This window comes from Geospiza fortis, unplaced genomic scaffold (genome assembly GCF_000277835.1).
Source record: "Geospiza fortis unplaced genomic scaffold, GeoFor_1.0 scaffold1628, whole genome shotgun sequence".
Lineage (NCBI taxonomy): Eukaryota > Metazoa > Chordata > Aves > Passeriformes > Thraupidae > Geospiza > Geospiza fortis.
The window spans coordinates 250,914-273,171 of NW_005054558.1; the positions used below are offsets into that span (position 1 = coordinate 250,914).

The window sequence follows — 22,258 nt, forward strand, 5'->3', positions numbered from 1 at the left end:
TTCTGACTTCCAGTCACGTTTTATTACAAGCGTAGAATTTTTTTTAATATGAAAACCTAATTTTCAGGAAAGAAAGCAGTGATTTGCTTAATGAGAATCTTCTTGATCTCATCTCTGTGGGCTGGAATTGCAGATTAGTGGGGTAGGCTATCTTTCTTAGTTCCTGTATGCACACTGCTTGCTTAGGATTTATGAAGTCTGTACTAAATCTATCAGAACTATCTTTCTTTTTCTCTCTCAAGATTAATGGGTACTATTTTCTAAGCTGACAGCTAGAAGGTAGTGGGAGGAGTAGAGGAGGGAGAGAATAAGGAGCAAATAAGCTGTTGTATTTTGTATTGAGAAAAATATAGTGAGAATGGTATCTAACTGTGGAATCATGTTGCTGTGTTGCTTAAAAAGAGTCAAAACTGCTTTTAGGAAAGCATTGCACTTGTTGGATTGCACTTCTGAATTTTATCTAAACCGTGTGTTTCAAGGTTTTGGTCTAACTAGTGCCAGAGAATAACACTGTAAATTTTTTTTTTAATTTCATTTCCTCAAATCTTGCTCTGACTTTAATGTGCCATATTAAAGTTTTTGTGATGGCAGCCTGAAATGGGCAGAATTACTGCAGGTATTTTTCTGCCCACAGAGAACTAGCGCTTCTGAATGCTCGAAGTATGCCAGTCCTAGGTAGACAGAGAGAGATGAGTGTCGAAAAAATTCATTATCCACATGTCTATGATTCCCGAGCTGAAGCTATGAAAACATCAGCATTCATTGGGGGTGCAAAGGTATGTTGGTGCATGACCCTTCTTGAGCAGTACACCTTTCCCCAAGAGTAATGTGCAGCAGGGTTCCCTTTGTTTCCTTAGTCTCCTCCTTCTCGGAATCCAATGTATGAAGCAGTGCTTCTTTGCAGAGGGTTTTAGGTGCTTTGATATATTCTATTTTTATTTTGACTCTGGAAGAAATAATATCATTTTCAAACTATGTATTTGCTTTTATTCCTAGGGTCATTTAAATTCTTAAGATATTATTTTTCTTTCTTTTGGATACCTTTGAACTGACTTTAAGAAAATAAATGCTTTATGAAATTTTGGACCTAATGGATTCTGAAATTTAATAAAACAGAATTATCTTTTTGGGGGGTTTGGGACTATTTTCTGAGTAGTAGAACTGATTGTTTTCCATTTAGGGGGTTCAGCTCGATCTATAAAAAGGATGAATGAGATTTGCTTTTGGTTTGGATCAATTTTTTGGAGGAAAGTGACAAAGCATTGTTCAAAGTGAGTTATGCATAATGACACTTTCTGTTTTCATACTTTTAATTAATTTTCCTGTTACACACTTTCAGGTGTTCTTACCAGAGTCAGTTCAGCGAGAAAATAATAAAATGTATGAAGAGGTGAAGATCCCCCATAGTGAGCCAATGCCTATTGGTATTGAAGAGAAAATTGTTTATATTAAAGATTTAGATGAGGTGAGTATACCATTTCAAAGACATTAAATTAGTTTTTACTTTGTATTACCAAAATTTAACTGGAAATATTGCCAGTTTTTCCAGTGATATATGATAGGTAAATGCAGGCAGTTAATTTCTTCACTACTAATTTGAAGAATATTTATTGGGGAACATAGTTCAGTGATACAATCCCTTTCATGTTGACTCAGATTCAAGGAATTGTTCATGAGTTGCAGTTCTCCATTCCTTTGGCATTACATTTTCAGTTATTTATGGTTTTGAGCTGTGATCTGAATCAATGAAATGAAAGTATTACAGTGATTCTGTTCTATTCTGAAGATCACAGGAGAAAGTGAACCTGAGCTTCTGTACCTTGACCTGTACAGGTTGGCTTCTGACTACACAGCACTATTCTGCACCAGTCTTACTGTCTGATGCAGTTCAGGGGTGTTGAATATGGTGTTATGGACTGTGTGGGGTGCAAAGTCATCTCAAAATGTGCTTTGATGATAGAAAGTAAAGAGCAGAGAGGAAAAAAGCGGATAAAACAAACGTTAACATTTCAACTTTTACTGATTTAAAATGGTGAAAAAGCTGAGGTAAGGGAAGTAAATTTCTTGTTGGTTATTTACAGTCTAGAACTTGCAGTACTCCATCACAGGTACCTTTTTACTCCTTGTTGTATATGTCAAATCTATTGAAAAGTGGAGGATTTGGTAGTGATTTGAACAGAGACATAAAAAGCAAGCTCTGTGTACAGAGAAGGTTTTATGTCTCTTAGTTCTGCAGCATATAACGTGGATACATTTTTTTCCACCTTTTTCTCTCTGGGAGAGCAGGAAATGAGAATATATGCAAGGCACGTTATTGGGATTCTGAATGAAGATTTAACTCTTTCAAAACAGAAGACAGTTTTAGAATCAATCTATTCTTTTCTGCTTAGGTGACAGTGTTGTGTTTATGAATTGACTGACAGCCCTTAACCAGATTGAAAAATACAGAAACTGCAGCTATTGTCATTTTATATGACAGTATTCAGCATGACAGCTTTCTGCAATAAAATGTCTTTTTCCTAAGTTAAATACTACCTACTAATCTGTAAACTTTTTGGAAGAAGTACCAATATTTCAAAAGGCAGTAAGTGGTTTCAGAAAAAATATGATTCAGACAGAAAAATACCTATCTAAAATGAATAGTTTTGAATAGTTTGCTGATTTTTGCACATGTAATATTTAAAATAAATGTTAAAAAAATCATCAGTTATACAAATTTAATCAGCAATTGTCTTTTGTAGATTGTGTATCATCCAGAGGTCTGCTTTTCAGTTTTACAGTGAAATTTTGAAACAGAAACCATCTTCTTCAGAACTTTATTCTTTGATATGATTCTTATTACATGAGATCAAATAGAAGTGTCAACAACAAAACCAGTTTTGATTGTTTGAACATACATGTATGTAATTCTTACTCCTAACTTTAGTATTTATTTGGGACAACAGATGTCAATTTTATGAAGTTTGTCCAGCTGAGGACTTCTCAGCTTCTTGATTTCACTAATGAGACTCATAGATTTGAAATTTGTTAAATAGAAATTTTTTATCAAGGAGCTGAAAGAGGCTGGAACTCCCAATGAGTAAGTTAAGACATCCTTTGTCAAGATGTAAATTTTTTTTTTGTTTTCTCTGCATGACTGTTTTAAATCTCTAAGCTCAGAAACACCTTGGTTGGTGTTTCAAATTTTTGCCAGTTAACTGGAGTCAATTTAGAGAGCATGAAGATTTTCTGCCAATATGTTGTATTTTGGATTAAGTAGTGTAAGCAAAAGCAGAAAAATAATGATTTTCAGGTGTTTCCTAGCGTGTATAAGTGCTCATAAAATAGCTCTATTGTATCTCTGTATGGATATTTTTGCCAGATTATCTAAAATTTGAGTAGGTGGTCAAGGAGTAGAGATGACAGTAAATATAACTAGATAATTCATGACTAGGAACTTCTAAAGACGTCCTGAGAAAGTTGACAGTTCTGCTGCTGTTGACTACTATGTGGTGCTATTAGTGGTAGAGTTTTGATGTAAGACATTTAGTCTAGACATAAAAGTACTCAGCCTGTTTAACAAGTCAATATACATGCAACCCATAATCCTCAGGGGGAAGAAGGCACAGAACAACCAAGCCATTTATTGTTGCTGGGGTTTTGAGTATTATATACTGAGCTTTATAAGCACTTGCTATTCTCTGGGGAAATCCTGATGGCATTAAAAAATATAAATATTCTTCTTCCCTTTCTTTTTAGTCTGTATTTTTTCACAAAAATAAGTTTAAGAACTCTATCTGTTTCTCATGAGCTATGTGATTTTGATCGCATTGTCAGCAGTAGAGTATTTGTGTAACATTTATTGCAGCATACACCATTGCATTTCAGCTTTGAAACTCCTAAGGTCAGAACTGAGTTCATAAGGAGTTCATTTATATTTTGAACTGTTGGTTAGAAGTTAAAGTTCTGCATCATATGAGTTGGAAGTAATCTTGCGTTTAAAATTATTTAAAGTATTAGTTAAGGTTTAGATTTTCTTATTTCCTGTAAACACAGGTTGAGAAGAGATGAGAGAAATGTATTCCTCTAGACAGTAATTCTAACAAACCACATTTTAAACATATATATGCTTCCTTTGTTAATAGTTTCTTATGTGAAAGCATAAGGCAAAATGGCAAAACCTCTAGCAATGCCTTAAACCAGCACAGATATTAATCAACACAGGTTTCTTTTTTATAGGATTGGCAGTGTAGCCAGGGTGCATCTGCCACTGCACTCCACAGTGAAGAAATAACACATTTAAGCTAGTTTTAGTACTATATTATCTGAAATCTTATGGCTGGTATTTTCAAGGTAAGTATTTAGTTTAGTGAGGGCCTCCTTGCAAAGGGTCAGAGTTTTCCTAAAAAGTTGATGACTTCATGATTAGTGAAATAACTGCCTAAAAGAACGCAGGTGCTAAGATGAAACTCAAATGAACTGATAAAGGTCCAGATCTTTACACCTACCATTCCTTCTTAATCCCATTATGCACTGCAAATATGAGACCAGGAGTGACGGACCCTGCACAATTTGGCAGCCATAAAAACATTCCATAGCACGTCATAAACAGCTGGCTTCAGCACTCTCCTGCTTTCTGTGGTGTTCCTTTTTCAGCTTTGCCTCCTACCTTTCTCCATTGTGATCTGAACTGCTGTGTCACTTCCTGCAACAATCTCACTCTACCTGTGCCATCTCATATTGTTTATTTCCTACCTGTGTTGGGTTGGGAGCAGGAGCTGGTGGCACAGAGGGAGCTGTGCTGCTGCTCAGGAATGTCGCTGGTGCTCAGAGATGGAAGGGTGCACTGTGTCCCGTGAAAGGAGTTGCAAAGGGCTCTTACAGAAAGGCCACAAATCCCAACCCCAGACCCCTTTGTGGATATCTGTTTTTCTTGACATTTATTATTTCTCAGAAAGCTGTGGTTTTACCACTGTTCAAGCACAGGTGATTCATAAGTAGCTGCTTGGTCACACCAGTTTAATCTAAAGTCTTATGATTCTACTATTTGTATAAGTGATGTGCCAGCTACGTTGTTTCAATAATGAGAATTTTAAAAATTAGGAAAGCACAAGCTTAGCTTTATTATCTTTGCTCAGTTGACATGCAGCTTGACCATTAGTGAAATGTATTTTTTGTATTTATTATAAATGTGGTTTTGTGCCAGGCTTTTTGCCAAATAAATGTACCTTTAAAGTCATAAAGTCAGGCCAGGGAAAGTTGCTCTTCAAGATTGTGAAAACAAGTTTCATCTAAAAAATTGCTGATCGTGAAAAATTACTTTGGCTTTCTGCCTAAAGTGGATGTTCAGGGTAGGATTTATTTCTTTTCTTCATGTTATTTCCATTTCCTTTTACTAGCACTGCTTAATGATCTAAAGAAAGGTATTTTTTTTCTCTCTGCATCATGTGAAGGAATTATTACAAAATCAATATGCTCTCTTTTCCTGTAATGTTTTCTTGTTTTTAGAATTGTACAAGGTAAGTCTACTGAATTAAAGTATGCGTGTTTTTGGATAAATTACATTTTTCACATCCAGAATATTGGATCATTAATTCAAAAGTTGATCTTAGTGCATATTTCAGTTGCTTATTTTCCAAACAACAATTGATGGTTGAACCGTATGGAATAATGTAAAAAAATATTTTGCACTTATTGAAATCTTGTCATTTATCCAATGAATTATACTCAGAAATTGCTCTGAGGAGAGTTTAAAAGTTCTGTAATCATTAGCCCCAACTTAAGACAAGGAAAACTGTGTATGTCAAGGTGCAATTGCTTTAGTGGCTGGTAGTGCATATTAGGGATTGCACTCGGTCTTCATATTTCAGGGAGGGGGTGTCCAAAGAGGGTTGAATATGTGCAATACCAGGTGAACAAAAATATTGGAGTTAAGATTCAACACTGATGATGATCTTAAAGCCTACAAGTTCTGGCTTAATTTTCTTCAATATGTGAGTTAATGGTATTTTCTCATTTTTTTTTAGAATTTCAGATAATATATGTAAAATTTCTGCATCAAATTGTTTGATTATTTCACTTACTCTTAAATGAAGCATTGAGACACTGTTTCATTAAAATTCTAGGAATAAATATTATTGCTTTGGCTTAAAGCAAGCAAAAATATGTGCTTCATGCTGAACCAGCAGTTTATTGTCCATCTTGTACAAAATTATCATATTTTCCATTAAGAAAATTCTGTTTCTTAGTAGAAACATTTTATTAACTCTTCATCAAAAAGATCTGTTGCTATGATGTGCAAGCTGTAAAGTGGTATTCTGATTTTAAAATTTACCTGTAATCTCACGTTGCAGAAATGCAAACATGCTCTGTGACTTGCTACTGATTCACCTTTGAAAGACACTTGCTATGCTTGAGAATAATTCATTGAATGTAATATTTTTAAACATGTGCCTTACTTGACTGCAGCTTTCACTGCAGATAGATGTGACTATGTGATTTCCTGAATGCTAAGTTTTTTTTTTCTTTCAGCAATGAAGAACATCTTCCCATTATGATAAATCAAAAAGTATTTTGAAAAAAACCTCTTACTTTATTGATATAGCTTTTAATACTAGAAATGGTACTATAATATTTTTCTGGATTCATAAAACCTTTCTACTATTCTAATATGCCTTTGCCAGTAAGATGAGTTTTTTTGTGCAATAGGATCACTGATTTTAACGAGTGCTAGATCACTAACCCTATTTTGTGTAAGACCTTTACAACAAAAAAAGATATTTAAATAGTTTAGAGGAAAAGAAACCTGATATGGTCATGTCAAATAGATCTGATACTGTATTTGAAATACATGTACATTGCAGGGATAGCAAGGCTTTATGCATGTTATAGTACAACTTTGAATTAATTGCATAATGAAATGTGAAAGTCTGGGCTCCTTGATTTAACATGACAAGTGGATGTCTCAGTTTCAGTGAGGCAGAGTTCTTAGGAGCACAGCTTGGAGGATCAACAGTTATGACCACTCTCCAATAACCAGGAGTTTGACAAGTTGAAAACTTAACACCAATGGAGAAGATTAGTAATTAAGTAGGTAGATATAAAGGAATAAATATGTGATAAAGAAATACTTTACAGGTGGATAATTTTGTCCAATAATTTGAGATTATTGTTTCAAACATAGTTCCACCTATGCCTACTTTCTCCTAACAGAAGAATATTTTTTTTATCTGGAGTCTGTATCAAAATATATAAAGCAGGTTTCCTAGAATATCAGAATAAGAGCTTGAGCTAGTGCTGAAACAAGAGAGAAAAGAATGAACTGTCTCAAAAGATTTTCTCTTTTAAAGTAATGATAGTAAAAGACCCAAAAAATGGAATAGTTTTATATTTTTCATAGTTATTGTTTTAAGATCATATTTTGAAATGCTTGTCAGCAAGGACTGTGGTTTGCCTTTAGAATTTGAAAACTGTGATTTTTGACTCACCAAAAAGCTGTTTGAAACTATTACAGTCTTTGAGAGGACCTATCTCTTAGTGCAGGTTAAGAAATTGAAACTATTTTCTCTGAAGCATCTCCATGTTTGGCAGGTGTGATTTCTCTGGAGTCTGTCATCCATTCTTAGTCCAACATTATCACAGACTTAAAAAAGACAGTAATATATACATTTTACATAGTTAAAAATATCTTTTTAAACTACATCTATATATATAAAACACATATGTACAACGTGTATGGGGTATGTGTATATATATATTTCCCATTAAGAGTTGATTATTAAAGTAACAGAAGCTTTTAAATAGACCACTATTTTATATGTCTTTCTCTATGCCTCCCTCAGCTTGCCAGATTTCTACTATTTTATTTTTAAGAAAGATCTGTATGCAAAGGAGATAGTCAAGCCAATCTCTGTCTTTATGAGATGTATGTAGGATGCAAAAAAAATAGGGAATGATGAATAATTGGAGGTAGATGAGAACTGAAGCATGATCTGATGTCAGATTCTATGAAAAGCAAAAGACGGCTTTCACTGAGCAGCAGCCTTCACTTACTGGAACAATATGTGTCTATCCACCATTGTGGAAGTAATAAACAGTTCACCTCTTTTGGGATAGGGAGGAATGAAGGTAAAGGAAGCAAATATGTCACATCTCACATAAGTTTTGGAGGTAGGCATTATATAATTGATCAGATGTAAGCCTGTATTTGCTCAAACTACATCCTCCTTGGCCTATTTATATGATGTGGCTTTTATTTTTGGTATGATGATGTGGATCAAATCACTGTAATGTGGCCATTTTAAAACAGACTATATTTGTACAAACTGGAAGGATTTTCACCAGAAAAGTATAACAAAAACAGGCTTTTATTATTGTCCCATAAGAATGGGGAAGTATTATAGACACTTCCTTATCATTTCGGTTTACCAGGATTACTGATGAAATTGATAGATAACCACTTGCACCCACAAATCTTTCCAGATTGTACAATATGTCTCTGATTTTAAAAAGCAACCAGCATAGCAGTTAGCAATGTAACTCTTTTCTTATTCCAAAATAGTGTTCTCTTTCTACTTCTGCCATAAATCTGTCGTTTGGTAGACTGACAGCAGATTTGTTTGCTTTGGTTTGACACTGGGCAAGCTGGATCCTTTTAGAATCAGACTGAGTGAAGGTTTCCTTTGCAGCATGTGCTGTCTTACCTTATCTACACAAATTTTTCAGATGACTTTTCAGTGAAAGACTATTTTTTTTTTTGGCCAATAGGCTTCTCCTTGTTTTCAGCTGTAATATAATGCCCTTACCTACCTTGTAGTGTCCTGAAATGGAGTGCTTAAAATATGATCTGATCATTTGTTCTTTCAGTTGCATTTGTCCTAGTCTCATGTACAGTTTAGTTCAAGACCTTTTGTAATCTTGTGCTTTTAATCCTTTTAAGATTACCAAGGCATTTATCTTTTTTCTTTAAAAATCAGTTAGCAGGTGCTGTTAGGACATAGTAGATAGTATAATACTGAGTGAATTGACACATACAGGTGATCACCAAACCACAGCTGCCATGCAAAGAGTGAATTTATTTCATTACCTCACCAGCAAGGCTGGATGGCAGAGACACACAGAGACACAAGCTCCCTTAGGCCTAGCTCATCCTAGTGGACAGAGCAAGGGGGAGGTAGCAGCCCCACTACCAAACCCAGTATATCACAGGGCTTCTTACATTGGAGTTTATCACAAGGCTGTGCCTTTATGATCTCTCTCGCAGCAGGGGGCTCAGGCATGTGTGTGGGAGGTCTGTGGGAATGTGTTATCTCAACACAGGAATCTTCTCAGAATACTTTTCAAAACAGGCAGAGGATGAACAACACTAGGCACAATAAATGGAGTTCTCCCAGACCAACATTCTTAGCAGTCCCAGCCACAAAGTCGCTTCGAGCAAAACAGTTACATCCTTGTCAAATCTTCTGGTTTGAACCCTTTTGCCCCAAGAAACACATAATTTTTTTTTTTTGTGTTAGCTTATTTATTTACATACTCATAATAAGACCCTTTTAACATCTTGTAAGTTTGCTGGTGTTACATGAACAAACCACATTTAAGACACTGAAGATGTTGAGAGGGGCAAGGATGCTATTGAAAAACTGGTAAATATGCTCTTTGTTGTATCAGTCTGGGCTGTGCTTTTATGTACACTTTTATTTTCAAGGGCTTGATACTAATGACAACAGGCAAAACCCACTAGTAAGTGTAGATAAAGCAAGAAGAAAATCCTTGTGAATAAAAAAGAATGTTTTCAAATGTCCTTTCATTAGTGAGGTTGTAATTGAAACTTTAACAGACCCTCTCATTTAGAGAGACTTTGTTTATTCTATGTACAACCTTTTGTTTTAAAGAGCTCTGTAAAATCTGGCATTATCTCTTCTTGGGCAGAGAAGTTCAAAGAGAAGAGCAATTAACTGATAATATGGATCAAAGTCTAATAGGGGCATCTGTACTGGTGAATATAGAGAACTTCATTTATTTTAGTCTGTTCTTTAAACTAGCATGGCTGTGTATAAGACACAAAGCAAAAAATTGCTTTAAAATATTTATTAGATGTTGTCTTGTAGGATTTTCATATATTCTTATAGTTGTTTAGGTTGCTCCTTTTCATGCAAGTAGTAAATATGAATAGGGAAATGGACTTTTTAATATTAACATGAGATAAAATTGACTGCATCTGATTTGAATAAAATGTTAAGCCTGTTTCATTTTCTACACAGCTGCCAAGTGTGTTTATATTGTGTAGTGGTGCCTCTGAAATAGTTGAAAATCTGATGGGAACACTTACAAAGGCAAACCAGTAAAGGGCAGCAGCTGCTGAAAAACACCTGCTGAGCCACTGTGGGAGTAGATGCATCTGCCTGTACCTAGAAGTAATCTAACAAAGTACCTGCTTTTACCTGTCAGAATTTTAATTTGTGTAAAGATTCATTCAGTAAAACTGGTTCTGAATACTTAAATAAAGAAAAAAATAAGGCTGTTTTTTTGTTTTGTTTTTGTTTGTTTTGTGGAGAAGAGCACCACTTCTGAGCAATTTTCTCATTCTTATAACTAGTTTAAGTTCTTCTTTTAATAGAATACAAACCCAGATTTGGCAGTGTAGTGTGCTTTTACAGGATACAGCCAGTCTGGAGGAGATTATGCTACCAAAGATGAGGTTTTCAGTTTTTGTTTGGCTTAGTTTGAGAGATGTATCTCAGGGGGGTTTTGTGAGAGTAAATGTTCTCTTTTTCATTGTAGCATATTTCATTCACTGTTGATGGTAATGCACAAACAAAAAGAAATTTTGCAATCAGAACTAATTCGACAGATTTTCCAAAGAGCTTTTAAAACTGTTGTACTTTTTGTCTTTTGGTACTTAAACTTTTATTGTTCCCACATGTTGGTGACCCTATCACACAAGGTCATCATCCCTCACCTATCTTTTATTTTCCTGTGGTAGGAAAACTTCTGTGAATGCTGCTAAGTTTAGCTGCAATTCATGAAAACAAAATAGCTGTGTTCTTGTAGAATGCTGACTATGCTTGTAGTCTCTTATAAAGTTTAGGAAAAAGTCTTCTAATATGTATACTGTAATGCAGGGCTGCCATCTTGCATAGCAAAAGTGTCAATTTAAATGAAATGGGGAAGAAAATTGAGCTGAAGATTATGACAGCAATAGTTAATCCTCGGGGAATATTCTTCTGTTTGCCATTCTTTCATTTTTTACTTGATGTGTTAAAATTATTACTAATTTCAGCTATAATTACCTTCCAAAGCATTGTGATAGTTTTTCTGGGCTTTCTTAGGTTTTGTAGGAAGAAATAGTTTGTTGTGTTAACATAAGCTAAAGTAAATAATTCGAAAACGTTATTCTGAAGTGCCTTCTACATTAACAGATTAAATATTCACTTCCATATGCACATTTAGAACTAATGCCTTTGCATGCATAAAATAGTATTGAATTAATTAGGGGTCATTTAAAAATAAAATACTGAAAGAGATCTGTGCTTCAAAACTATACAGTAATATAAAATGTTCTTACCCTGCTCTTAAAAACAGGGTTCCTTGCTTTCAAGGAAGATAATATTGTGGATTGAATTTTGTAGAGTAAACCCAATGACCAGTAAAAATTCAAGAAGCATTTCAGGTGGACATGTTCTTACACAGTGCAGCTGCATGTAGCTCAAAAGAAATGCAGCTTTCTGGTTCACAGCATTCTTTTCCCCTTGTACTTAATCACTGTAATATTTGAAATCCAATTATGTCTACCTGGTGACTTTGCAGCTGTTATGGGTTTTTTTGGCCTCATTAAATGATCTTAACAAGTGAAATATTTAAATTGAGAAAGCAACTTTTTAAGTTAATTTTTCATTCTTTAGTCATTGACTCGAATATGGACTTTAGTATAAAGCACATGCAGAAATCTGAAAAATTTTTAATTAAAACAACTCAAAGTAGTTTCAGTCATTTTGGTAATTAAGACTGGAGAATGAATAAAGTGTTCTGCTGCATCCTGTTTAGGGAATAGCCACTTCTCAGTGGAATTTCACAGTGTGAGTATGGAAGAATGCAGTAGTCTGCTTTACTTTGATAGCATCCCCAAAGGCACTTTCATTCTTAGGAGTATTCAGTCTTCATTTAAGGTGAAATACAGGATAGTATTTTAAATTCTAATTCAAATTATACCAAAGACCAAAATTGGTTTTAACTTTTAAGAAATGTAATCTCAAAGAGAGAATTTTGAAAGTCGAGGGAGGTATATGCTGTTCTTAAACAGTGGAACATTTAAAAGATTAACTCTCACTCAAATTATTTTAGACAAGTTATAGTTTGTCTGATTTTAATGTTGTCTTTAATTAGCACAAATTTCTGTATGCTCCTTAAGAAATGAGTCTTTTATCTTAGATGAGGATGGACTGTGTCTTTCAGTGATAGAAATGGGACTGAGATGGCTCATCAAGGGATTTACTTAGAAATCACCAAATAATTTTAAATGTTTTTTAAAGATTTTGGGATGGAGGAGCTATAATGACTAGAAGATTGACTTTATAACTGATGGGCTATGTTAGTAGTGACATTCTTGCAAAACTGCAACAAGAAGAAAAAGGATAAATTTTTCTTGATATGATGCAGTTGTTACAAAATTCTTCCAGCTAGTTCATAAATGGTGATTCATAGAGGAATTAAATTACCAAAAAGTATTTTTTATGTAGTTTCATAGCATATCATAATCTCTTTACTTGGGAAATGTTAGCTGAAATAATTTTATGTTGGTTAGAAGAAAAGAGTTCAGTTCCTATGCTGCATGTTAGTAGCCTAACTTTTTTTTTCAGCAATAGCCAGAATGTATGTAGCTACTTTCTCAATGCCTTTGTTGTCTTTCCTTATTATTTGTTGGGTTTCTCCCTTTGCCTTTCAGTGTCTATATTCTTGAAGAACTAGGAAAGGGTTTTCTATATTAACTCTTTGATTGCACTTGCTTTTGATTCAGTGTGCATCTAATAGTGATGTTTTTTTCCCCTTAGAGTTGCATCGTGTTTTCTCAGCGGAGTAAATTATGAGAGCAATATGCCATCAACAGAGCCAGGAGTCTCTTTTAGTTGTATTTAAGTATAAGAAATAATGAGAGTGTTCTCTGAATTGGAAAAAGCCCCAACAAAACCTGAAGAAGAAACTGTAGCATATGAACATCATCAGTTTCCTCGTTGCTCCATGTAGAAAAGTCAGGGAGATAGTGGAGATAGATACAGCTCAATACGTAGCAGGCCAGGACATCTAAAATGTTTCTTAAAAAATTGTAGATATTTTGAATGTAAATTTTAAATATTTTTTTAATGTGTACAGTTTTTTGTGTTTCACTCTCCCATAGTTTTAGCTTTGCACAGCATATTTTTTAATTTTATGAGGAAGAAAACCTTTATTTGGTTACATTTAATATGGATGAAATATGACCAAATTAAACCCAAATCCTTCTATCCTCATAGGACTTTAACTTCTGAGGTTATTAGGAAATGCCACAACTGTTGCCAATTTTCCTTCAGCTGCATTAGTTCAAGGTAATTTTTGTGTGTAATTCACAAATGGCATCAGAAGGCTCCAAGAGGAGGCTGTGTTCTGATCTCCATTTCATTGCTATAATCTGAATAATTCTCATGACATTGGATACTTTTGAGTTTGCAGCAGTGTCACTGAAATCAGAATCTCTCCTGTGTGTCTGTTTGGATGCCAAAACTTATGCACATTTTCTGTAGAAAGAGTTGCTTTTATGGAAAAATCTTTCTGAAAGACTTTGTTATCCAATTCCTCAAATCAAATCACCAGAGGGTATAATCACTCTGTCTATAATCTTTTGTCATGTTATAACTAGGTTGATAAACACAGTTCTCCCCGCATGGGGAGGTGATCCCCCAAGCTGTTCCAGTTTTTTAACTCAGAGCAGTGAAAGCCTTATAGTGCCATAGTGGGGTTCTGTCATGTCCTTCAAACTGATTTGGGATATAAACATGCAGATGTCTTTGGATTTAATCTATAGAATTGAACCCAGGAATATTTCTCAGTGTTGCCTTTTTGTACAAGAGTAAGTGGTTGAATAATTCAGAAGTCTGTGGAAAAGGTATGACTGCTGCAGTTGTTTGTATAGTGTTGTTCATCAGCAGAATAGTTTATATATATAATAAAGTTGGTGACAGTGTAGCTATAGACTTACAAGAATTTTTGTTGAAATTGCTTCAGGCATGTAAACTCTTAGCTGTCATATATGAAGGTAAATATTTTCCCTAAGACCTCTTGATTTTGAATAGATAGTTTTTCTTTCTTCAAGAGTGTAGGAGACAGGACTGATGACTAACAAAATAAACAAACGAAACAACAACAAAAAAAATAAAAATCAAAGAACCAAACAAAACCACAAATACACAAAACCAGAGATAGAGGCTTTTTATTCTTTGACTTGGTTTGGTTTTCTCTTGCTCTTTTTTTCAAGGAGGACCTGTTTCCATAGTTGGTAGGAGAATATTATGCTCCTAAATTTTGCTGCAATTTGTTTTTTAATGGAACTGTTCTGGACTTCTCCGGATGGAGTCTGGATCTTCTTTAGTGAAAGTTTGTTTCTTGAACAGCACTCACTGTTATTAACTGCCCAGAATTTTGACATTTCTGAGAATTGAGTAATTCAGTAAAACTCTCAATGTTTGGCAAATGTGAAGCATAAAAGGTCTGGAGAGGCAATGTTTAATAATGATTTAGAAGCAGCATTCCAAAAAAAGCAAAATCATAATAATTTTCATGGTTTTTGTGTTATGGTGGCTGAGCTGGGGTGATCCTTTAATATAGAATGAATATATAACTTTTTTTTTCTCTCATGATACTTCCTTTTACTCTAGTGACCTCTGTTAGAGTCCAGGAGAATTATGCAGTGTTCATTTTGAGCTAAAGATCCTAATGTAGCTTGAAAGTATGGAAATTCCCCCGGTTTCTGATGGCCACTGCTACTTAAATACTTACTGCATTAACCAGTGAATGTGGTGATAATTTTAAAATAAAGACTCTGTAGTTTGCTAAAAGATGATGTTTCATTCCAATTAAGAACATATTTAAAGAAGTCTTATATGGGCTCCTCTGTTCTAAAATATCAGAGTATAATTTTACCCTTATGGTTCATTATTTGTTGTTTCTAGGAATTCTTCTGACTTCTTAATCTTATGAAAGGACTGGAGCATCTTTTGGGTGAGGAGAGTGTGAGAGAGCTGAAGAGGAGGCTCAGGGGGAATCTGACAAGTGTATAAAAATACCTGATGGGAGAATGATTAACAAAGAGGGAGCCAGACTCTCATCAGTGGTGCCCAGTGGCAGCACCAAAGGAAATGGGCACAAATTAAGACACATGAAATTTCATCTGAACAGAGGAGAGTAGGTTTTAACTGTGAGGTGGTGGAATACTGGTACACTTTATTGAGAAAGGTCGTGGAGTCTCCATCCTGCCTGATACTTGAAATGTAACTGCATAGGTGTAAATGATCCTGCTTTGAGCAGGGGGCTGAACTGGATGTTTCTAACTTAAATGATTCTGTGATCTGTGGTTTCTGCTAAAAGTGACCCCAATAGCCCATACCATGCAAGAATTGCTTTCAGTTCTAGGCTAGTCAGGTGTAGCAGGTATGATGTTGAAATAAGCTGCTGGTTCTCTGGTGCCCTTTGTTATTTGCATCTGTCTAACATGTTTTACTCCAAGCTTCCTTTATAGCACATAACTCTTCAGGTACTACACTCTGGATGAGATATAATTTGTACTTACTTGAAGAAATTGTAATGCTGATTATGGCCCAAAGCCAGTCGTAAGCTCTATTTGGTATGCTTGTATAATTTTCATATCTCTGTGTATGCTACTTGTTCCTGCAAAAATTGTTCCCCTAAGTCCTATGAAATCTCACTGATATGATTTGGTGCTAAATGGAGCAGATCCAAACATCATGCAGTTTTTCTTTTACGTGTTATGAGCCTTTGCTTAAAATGTATATGCACACTTTGAAAGACAACATTTCAGTCTTTGGGGCAGGTAGGAAATTATATTCTCAAGTAGTTCTCCTAAGATAATATAAAAATAATTTTACTTTTATGCTATTTATATAGTTACATTTTTATTTATTTCTCTTCCTAAATCTTACAAGCTACCACTTTTTCATGGAAGTAGCAGAATATGAAAAGTATCATCAGGAGAGGGAAGCTGTGGAAGTCCCCAGGTATAACATCTATGTTTATTTCTGGGTGAACCTTCAATAACAAGATAGGATTTACACTGGCACAAAAGTGCTTTAAGTGTATAGATGCATAATTAGAAAGCAGGGGGGAACAACTAATTATTCATAATTCAGAAGGATAGGGGGAATGTATTTATTAAAATGTGTATGTGTATATACATACATATAAAAGCATTGTTTGGGTGTGCATATGAGTATATATGCATAGATATGTGTTTTAACCAACAACATTCTAGGGGACAGTGGAGGGGAAGGATGACCTAGAGATTATTTATGTGCCAGAACAAGGAACATCAAAGCTTCACATCCTGAATTTCATGGGTTTTATGTAAAAAAGCATGGATTAGTCATACTATTACCAGTTAGATCAATTAGCTTTTTAACTGAAAGTGTAGTAGAACAGCTGACTGCAAAATGGGATTTGTTTCACCTGAGATACATAAGGTACTTTGCATAAAATAGTTCTACATTAAAATTAAGCCAATGAGTAGGGAAAATACTGAAAGCTTAGCCTTGGCTTATGGGTGCAATGGATTATCTCTAAGATAAATGGGTAGTAATCTTATTACTTTGTTATAATATGACAGAAGAAGTGATCATTACGGAGCATTTCTACAAGGTCTTGGTGATGAATTGCATGACTAAAACTCTATCGTAAGTGCTGATGGTCTGTGCTATTTAGAGCAGATGCTGCCACTACTGTGTTGCTAAAGCAGTTGTGTTTCTGAGCTGAAGCTTGCCTGCAGACTAAACTGTATGGACTCGTTCATGAATATTACTTTAATGACTTAAACAAATTTGTCCTATTTTTAAATTGCTGTCAGAGCACCAACACACAAATATCTTTCTGATGAAATTTCTGGTTTAGAATATCTTGATTAAGTGTAATCTTACTTATTCATAAATGCATTAGTTGTAACAATAAATTTGGTGGGAAAGAATTGGAAAGCTTACTGAAGTAAAATCAGAGGATTTATTCATTCGCGTCACAGCTGCTTTGAGTATCATCTGGTTTGTGGAAAGCGTTGCTTCTCGGTGGCTTTTCATATTGATTCATACTTGTGTAAAAATGGCATCATCTTAGGCTTGAAATCCTGTTAGTTGAGAGTAACATTCAGATTGTATTCTACTCAAACTTCCTATGGTTTGTGTTGAATTCTAGGGATAAATCAGCTGTAGAATGCATCTCATTCATTTTCAGTAAAAATCACTTTCTGCCATCCAGTGGCTATCAGTCCTTTAAGCAAGAAGAGGTTTCGCTAGTTTATCTGAAAATGAGTTGGTATGTAGAAACCATGGCTGATGTTTATGTGCCAGAGGGGAAAAAAATTGTTTTCCATTTTAAAAATATGTAGTATGTGCAAATGACAATTTAAAAAAACAAATCTTCTAGTACCTTTGTCAAACTGTGGACTTCCATGCATACTGTTGCATTTCTGTATGCTGCCTTAATATTTTATAAGGGCAAAACTACTGGTTTCAAATTATGCATTTGTACATACTGCATGGAATAAAATGGAATTTAGAGGAAAGATAATATTTTTTATGTTAATGGGGACTTAGTTTGAAGATGTCTTAGGATTCTTTTTTCCTCTGGAGGTACTTTCTCTTGTAGCTTTTTTAATCCTTAGTATATTCCTGCAGAGTTAACTTTCAAAGATCATTCATTGACTGTTTTGTGATTGTAAATGTTGTATATTGATTTGTGAGTGTTGGCTTAAAAAGTAATTGGTGTGTTGAATGAAAAACTAGGTTCTGGTTCAGAATGCCATTATTTTAAAAAAGTACTTCTAGTTCTTAAGCAGGATTTTTTTTTTTATTTTGGGTTGTTTTGGGGTGTTTTTTTTGGTTTTTTTGTGTGTGTGTGTTGTTTTTGTTTGGTTTTGGGGTTTTTTTTTTGGTTAATCTTTATTCTGCTCTTAACATCCCTGTTTCAATAGGCTTAACATCTTTCTAGAAAACAAGCTGAAGTTAATTTCTCTAACTTGGTATGCAGCTTCCTCTATTTTTTCCTGGAACATCTGTTTTTTTATTGCTGCTTACCAAGTCAGTCTTAATCCATGGTGTTAAAATTTTCCAATAGGAAGAGAGGCAGGAAATTATTTTTATTTTTCTAAATATGTGTTTATTTTTGTTTACAATTGCATGTCCTAGGGCTATAGTATATGTAATTTCTGCCAAACGTAGAGGAAAGGAAAAAGATGTTTTATGCTGCGCACTAAAAGTTTAAGAGAAGCTGGAACAGCATATTTTTATGGGCAGTAGTTTAAGAAAACTTAAGATATGTTTAAGGGTATTAACAATCACACTGCTGTAAGGTGATCAGTATGTGTAAAGCCACACAAATTCAGCTGTGTGACTGTGAAAAATTCCTGTCATCCATTTCTGAAGATACTTAGGCTGGGCTTCATTTAGACAGCAATGTTTCTGCTTTTGTTTAAAAGCTGCTTCTTTAAATAATGTAATATTGTGTAATGTAGTATTTTATTAGTTCAATTCTGTAATTACCAGTTGTATTTGTGAGTTTCTCTCTGTAGATCCTTTGTTGTAAACACTCTAAATGGTTTCATCAGTGTGAACTTGATGCAGTGTTTACAATAGCTTCTAAAAGCAACTCGATGGAATGGGAGGGGACAGGAAAAACACAACCAACTACAAATACCAGTCAAGAAATCTCAAAATGAAGTAACAGGCAAGTTAGAAACCTAAAATGACTGAGGAGGCCATACAAATAGCTGATTGAACCCTGACAGCACTGAGATATTCAACAGGTCTCCTGGAAACCTTTAATATTTTATGAGTCTCATTCATGAAGATGAAATTAATTTTGAAGATGACATACAAACTACACATTATGTATATGAAGCTTGGTTGGTGCAAAAGAAATAAGCTTTCTTCCTGTATTGTTGCAAGTAGAGCAAACTGTGCAAAAACAGTGACAGTGAAAATTGTTGTGATCTTGAAATTCAGCCACTAAAAATCTGAAGAAACTTGATGAAAAGTTCTCAAATTAGTTGCATTAGATTCTTTATTTTTCTTCACCAAAGACAATGGTTTAAAATAGGTGTTTGGATATATTTGAGATTTTTTAAATCCTACAAATACAAATGAACTTCATGATTTGAATGGTACTTGCTCTTTCAGTGGGGCATAGGAAGTTTTCAAGCCAAAAGCTCTAAGACAAAGGCACTATTGAATTGAAAACGATGTTTTTCAAAAAGTGTGTTGATTGCATAGCATTTTCATTGACTTCTATATCAGTGAATGTTGTTTATTCATGTTCAAAGCCATCTAAAATAAAACTACAGTTGGTTAGTCATTAAGTACATCATTCCTATAGATTTAAGAGTAGAGCATTTTCGTTTTTTGTGAAAATGGTCTATTAATCTAAATTTGTAATTTGTATCATAGGCCCTCACATGAGACTACTACAAGGAAGCTGCACCACAATGATAGACCTAATTTTGTTTGTTGTAAAATTAAGTGAAGTATTTGATGTAAATAGCTGTTGAAACCCTCATTCCTAAGCTTGCATTACTTGGGGAAGCCATGCTCAAATAATTGGTTAGTATTGGAATGAATTGGGAAGAATATTTGGTATTGGAGAGGCTTTTACCATAGAAAACCACTGTAAATTAATTCAAGCACCTAGAATAATGGAAAAGAACTTCAGAAGATTCTTTGAGGCCTGTTCTTTATAGTACTTTTGTTCCTACAAGTAAAGTAAAAATTAGAATCTTCAAATATATCAGTAAGATACTTTTCATTCTTTGTAATAGAAGCAGTGTGGGTAATTAAATCTGTAGAAAGAAAATAATTATGTACTCTGCAGTCTATTTTAAACATCTGTGAAAAGTAACTAAGAAAAAGTAAGTTTATTGGAAAATTAATTTCATATTTTAAGGGCTGTTCCTCATTTGCGAAGGTTTTCTAATTTTCAAATGCAAGAATTGCAACTGTCTCTGTACAGTGGTTCTTTCGTGGTAAAAATGTAATTTTTCAGAGAGACCAATGGGACCAAAGTATTACTGTAACTGATGATTTGTACTTTATAAGATTTAAACATGCATTAAATTCTTATAAGCATAATTTCCTGTATCAACTATAAAATTTAGTTTTTCAAAACATTCTCCAAGTTTGTTTTGGACTACACATACAAATTTTATGTTCCTTTTGGTACTGCAGCTTGTTGTGAATAATGTTGGAGAAAGGTCTGAACGTGGACAATTAAAAGATGGAGATCTTTTGAGATGCAAGAGAAAGCTTTTACTGAATTTGTGTGTCTGTGTTTGCAAAATTGAACTTTATTGAGTTCTGTTGTTTTGCTGCCTCTTCTTCCAGTAGCTTTTCATCTTAGATTTTGAGGTGTATATTGTTCTTTTCCTGTTAATGCTGTTTTTCTGATGTTTAGTTACTAATAGTTCCATATTTTACTGCATATTAGTTTTGGTGCCACTCTTCAGTAAAAAAATTAGGTGGTGAAATAGTATGAGGCTAAAGATTTTGATTAATTTTAGTTTTGATGTTATCCTGCTATAATTTCTTTTCTTTATTGATTCCCTGTTTGAGGGTTGAGTAGAAGTGGTACCCTCAGAATAAAATCAACTTGGAATAATAAGTATATTACAACAGGTATCTGAAGGTATGTTTCCATGTGTTCTTTTAATATATGCATAGATACACACACACATGTACAAACATCTATGAAAAATCCAAGATATGTGTGTTTTTTGTTTCAACAGATTGGACAACTTGCTTTTAAAGGCATGAAAAGGCTAAACCGAATCCAGTCTATCGTTTTTGAGACTGCCTACAACACAAACGAGAACATGCTGATCTGTGCCCCCACTGGAGCTGGGAAGACTAACATTGCCATGCTGACAATCCTTCATGAAATTCGCCAGCATGTCCAGCATGGTGTTATCAAAAAGGATGAGTTCAAGGTAGGAGTTTAATGAACCAAATAACAGCTTTTTAACTTGTAAGGTAAAATCTATTATATGTTGTACATGGAATATGAAATCAGGAAGTTCTCAAGGATATTAGACTTTTCCAAGTTAAAGATAAGGCTGGTTTTGATTTACTTAATTTTTATTAAAGCTATTCTTATTTGTGTTCTAAAAATCTTATTATGTGAATAAAAAGCTATGAAAATGCATTTAGCTTTCATGCAGAACCAATTTTCAATGCGATGAGGCTGTATAAACAAAATCCATTGTCCTTTAAACAGCTGCACACTTATCCAACAAAGATAACTACTTTTCATATATCACTATTAAGATTTTTCACTGTAAGTGCCTGGCATCATATTTCACAATAAATTGTGATTTGTAATGGTTGCCATGAAACAAACGACATTGTGGGGTTTGCTCATTTATCAAGTGAGTGTTGTTTTGGTGCAGATTGTGTATGTTGCTCCTATGAAGGCTTTGGCAGCCGAAATGACAAATTACTTCAGCAAGCGTCTGGAACCACTTGGCATTACTGTGAAAGAGCTGACTGGTGATATGCAACTGTCAAAAGGCGAAATTCTGCGAACACAGGTATGCTTAATCCTTCCAAATACTGTTCTCCGTGTGTATTTGTACCTATTCATAGGTACACTGCTCTTCCAACTCCTTGTAACAGTATTGGTTAATCAGCTGAAGCTTTATTACTACACCTGTAATTACAGTGATTATGTACACTGATATAAGTTCAGAATTCTTCAATAAAAACCATCTTCAAGAAGTTAAAAGTTTGTTCTGCAAATTATAAGTTCCAAAGAAATCCAGAATGCTATTATAAGTTCCAAAGAAATCCAGAACAACAACATTGTTGCTAATATATTAAAATAACACGTACCTTCTTTTTTAAAAAAAAAAACAACCAAAAAAAACCCAAGCAAAAAAAAAACCCCAGCAACAAACAAAAACTGTAGGTTCCTATTATTGGCTAATCTTACTGTTCCTCATTTGTCCTTGAAAAGTATAAGACATCACTAGGGTAAACATTTGAACATT

General features: G+C 34.3%; 1 protein-coding gene across 1 annotated transcript in view; it reads left to right on the forward strand.

The window, feature by feature from the left end:
• The window catches only part of ASCC3 (activating signal cointegrator 1 complex subunit 3), a 236,942-nt gene that overhangs the window by 29,750 nt on the left and 184,934 nt on the right, over window positions 1-22,258 (forward strand). The window contains 4 exon segments of the mRNA XM_031064101.1: window positions 635-776; window positions 1,340-1,465; window positions 20,999-21,199; window positions 21,659-21,799. Of these exon segments, the coding sequence (XP_030919961.1) occupies window positions 635-776; window positions 1,340-1,465; window positions 20,999-21,199; window positions 21,659-21,799 (610 nt within the window).